Source organism: Myotis lucifugus, unplaced genomic scaffold (genome assembly GCF_000147115.1).
Source record: "Myotis lucifugus unplaced genomic scaffold, Myoluc2.0 scaffold_185, whole genome shotgun sequence".
Taxonomy (NCBI): domain Eukaryota; kingdom Metazoa; phylum Chordata; class Mammalia; order Chiroptera; family Vespertilionidae; genus Myotis; species Myotis lucifugus.
The window spans coordinates 1,942,475-1,945,677 of NW_005871233.1; the positions used below are offsets into that span (position 1 = coordinate 1,942,475).

Consider the following 3,203-nt stretch of genomic DNA (forward strand, 5'->3'; position numbering starts at 1 on the left):
TTACACAGAAATTCAAATAACTAACACAACATTAAAGGATAAGACCAAAGGTGGAGGGCTGATATTACCTGACGTCAAAACTTACTGTAAAGCTACAGTAATCAAGACAGTATTGGAGAAAGGAGAGACAAAGCAATGGAACAGAATGGAAAGTCCGGGAGTAGACCCACACAAATATAATCGACTGATCTTTGAGAAAAGCAAAAGCAGTTCAAGGGAGAAAGGATAGTTTTCTCAACAAATGGTACTGAAACAACAGGACATTCACCTGCACAGAACATGAATCTGGATACAGACCTTATACATTTCATGAAAATTAACTCAAAATGTATGATGGGCCTAAATGTAAAGTGCAAAACTATAAAACTAGAATATAGCAGAGGGAAAAATGAGGGCACCTTGGGCTTGCTTGGTGATGACTTTAGATACATCAAATGCATAATCCATGAAAGAAAGAAAATTATGAATAGGACTTCATTCAAATGTAAATCTTCAATTCTATGAAGGACACTGTTAAGAGAATAAAAATATTGCTCCCTCCCCTCTCCCCTTCTTTAAGGCCTAGGGATGACAGACCTCCTCCCAGAAGGCCCCAAGGCCTTCCCCTTCAACTATCCAATCCCTTTGTAAATACTCCTGGTATTAAACCCACCTCAAATTATCCTAAATGGATTGGACCATCGTTTTTCTGCTGGGGACCCTAACTGATACAGCATAATAAAGATCTGGTGAATGCAAATGAGACATGAAAAGCAGGCAACCACACTCCACAGCCTGGTTCCATTTTGGCAGAAATTGCTCATAAAAGGGGGGAAAGAGGAGTAATAGCTACTAATTGTTCAAAAGAATGACCTCCAAGGAGGTTTCCTGAGGACTTCCTTTAATTCTCCAAGTTGTATCTTTTTGTATGAACTGAATCTTTGCAATGAATGAGCTGCTTTGGCACAAATAAATACATGTAAAACTTCTACACATTGGAAAAATTATTCCAGATGTGGGATGAAGGGAGAGAATTGCGTGAATTATAGGTGGGTTTTTTTCTCCTTTATGCACTTCTGTATTTTTCAGGCTTTAGTCATAAGCCTGCATTGTTAATTTTGTCAGAAAAAGAAATAGTAGATTTGATTTTTAAACTAAAACAGGAGATTGATACAGACAGACAAACGGAGAGAGACAGAGAGACCCTGGCCTGGTTATTTGTTGAAAGAGGAATGAGAGAGATGGAGCAGACAGAGACAGAGTGGAAAGAAGAGACAAGACAAACCAGGAGTCACATGCAGAGGGAAGACAGAGAGATGGAATGAGATGAAGACACATATAGAGGAAGTTTGAATCAGGTATTTAGGAGAAAATACAGCAAAGAGAACAAGCTTTGAAGCTGGGCAGTATGTGGGTGCAAATGCTCCCTCTGACACTCACAGTGACTGGCAAAGTTCCTTCACGTCACCGTGCCTCAGTTCTCTCATCCAGAAAACAGAAGTACTCATAGGACATCATTTGGAGGGTCCCTTTTTGATAATTAAATGAGATATCTGTATCAATTACTTAGAACAGCACCCACTACACAGTAAGCACTAATAAGGACTCATTATTATATTAAACAGAGAAAAGGACAAGAAGGTTGATGAAAAGAGAGTCTACAGAGAGCGTGAGAGGAGAACTGGTCACAGAGAGTGAGGCCAGAGCCATTGCTGGCACCCAGGGACAGGCAGGCAAAGTCCTCAGGCCTAAGCCAGCATCCCAGTGGGCCAGCGTCCAGCGCTGATGTTCCGAAAACTTAACCTGAACGGGGAAGCCCAGCGGCTCGCCATTCCTCAGTCAGGAGCATAAAAGCGGCCATGGAGGTGCAGACACCGCTGTCAAAGGTGGACAACACTCTGGACAGCTGGCAGGGGACAGAGGAAGGCAAGCCCAGCTCCAGCACGGAGGGCACATTGCAGGTGAGCAGTGAGGGGAGAGAGGCTGCGGGCAGGAGGGGTCGCAGCCAGCCCCCTGACATCCGTCCCCCTGCCAGTCTAACAGGAGGCAGGGGCTGGACCCGGGGCCTTCTCTCGGACTGCCCGACGTCCCTGGCTTTGTGCAGGAGCAGAGATGAGGCCCAATGGTGCAGCCGCGGTGTCCGTGGGGCTGTGGGTCTTGGTGACAGTGAACGTGGTGGCGGAACCGGGTGTGACCGAACCCAGGCGCTGCTCCCTCTCTCACTACCGCTGGTTGGACCCCAGGGCGCTGGAGGCGGTCAAGGCGCTGAGGGACCACTACGTGAGTGATGCCCGGACCCCCAGTCCCAGGGGACCCTGGTCCCGCCAGGGTTGGCCATGGCATCCTAGCGTCACGCAGGCGCATCTCGGATCTCAGGTCTGAATTCTGACCAGCTGCATCCTAAGCACAGAAAGCACCTTCCTGCCACTCACAAAAGGGCGCCCCCAGGCGGACCCGGCTCACGTCGGGGTGCAGCGCTCCGCAAGGGGTGCATTTCATTCCCCTTTCCCGTCCTCGTCCTCGGGGAACTCTGAGGCTCCGTGCACAGTACGCACGACCCCTGCACCACACAGTCGGGTCACGGGCATGAATCCCCGACTTCCCCGCACTTCAGGGCACAGGCGAGGGGCGCAGCCTCAGCCCCACCATTGTCCCGCCCAGGAGGAAGAGATGCTGAGCTGGAGGCCGCGGAACTGCTCCTTCCCGCCCACGGAGGGTTCCCCCGCTGCCCTGGGTGAGCCCCGCGGGTCGCGTGGGTGGGGTGGGGGTGGGGGGACAGGGCCGGCGGGTCGCGGCGTCTCTAACTCCGCCAAGTCCCCGCAGTCGTGCGCACGGCTCCGCCTGGTGGCCCGGGGCCTCTCGGACGCCCAGGCCGTGCTGAGCAGCCTGCCCAGCCCCGAGCTGTTTCCCGGCGTCGCCCCCACCCTGGAGCTGCTGGCGTCCGCGAGGAGGGACGTGGTGGCCTGCGTGAGTGCCCCCGCGCCCGGCCCCTGCACCCCGCACCGGCCTGCTCTGCGCTCTCCGGTCCCTCTGCTAGGTCGCCCGGGTCCCATCTGTCTCGCGGAGCCCCAACCCGTCCAGACACAATTCGCGTCCCGCTGGTGTCCGCAGGGCTGGGCTGGGAGGCTCGTGGGCTGAGTTGGAAAGAGACTGGGTCCCTTCGCCTCCTTGGTTTACCTCCTGTCAACCGGCTCCAGCTCGAGCTGGTGCGTCCAGGTTCCTCA

The 3,203-nt window shown here is 52.8% G+C and overlaps 2 protein-coding genes across 3 annotated transcripts in view; both read left to right on the forward strand.

Moving 5' to 3' along the window:
- Window positions 1-3,203, forward strand: part of LOC102440098 (interferon lambda-3-like) — a 63,456-nt gene that overhangs the window by 54,416 nt on the left and 5,837 nt on the right. The window lies entirely within an intron of this gene.
- The window catches only part of LOC111827555 (interferon lambda-4-like), a 1,630-nt gene continuing 518 nt past the window's right edge, over window positions 2,092-3,203 (forward strand). Inside the window, exons 1-4 of the mRNA XM_023760559.1 lie at window positions 2,092-2,259; window positions 2,641-2,703; window positions 2,794-2,946; window positions 3,177-3,195. Of these exons, the coding sequence (XP_023616327.1) occupies window positions 2,092-2,259; window positions 2,641-2,703; window positions 2,794-2,946; window positions 3,177-3,195 (403 nt within the window). The remainder of the gene's footprint in view (window positions 2,260-2,640; window positions 2,704-2,793; window positions 2,947-3,176; window positions 3,196-3,203) is intronic.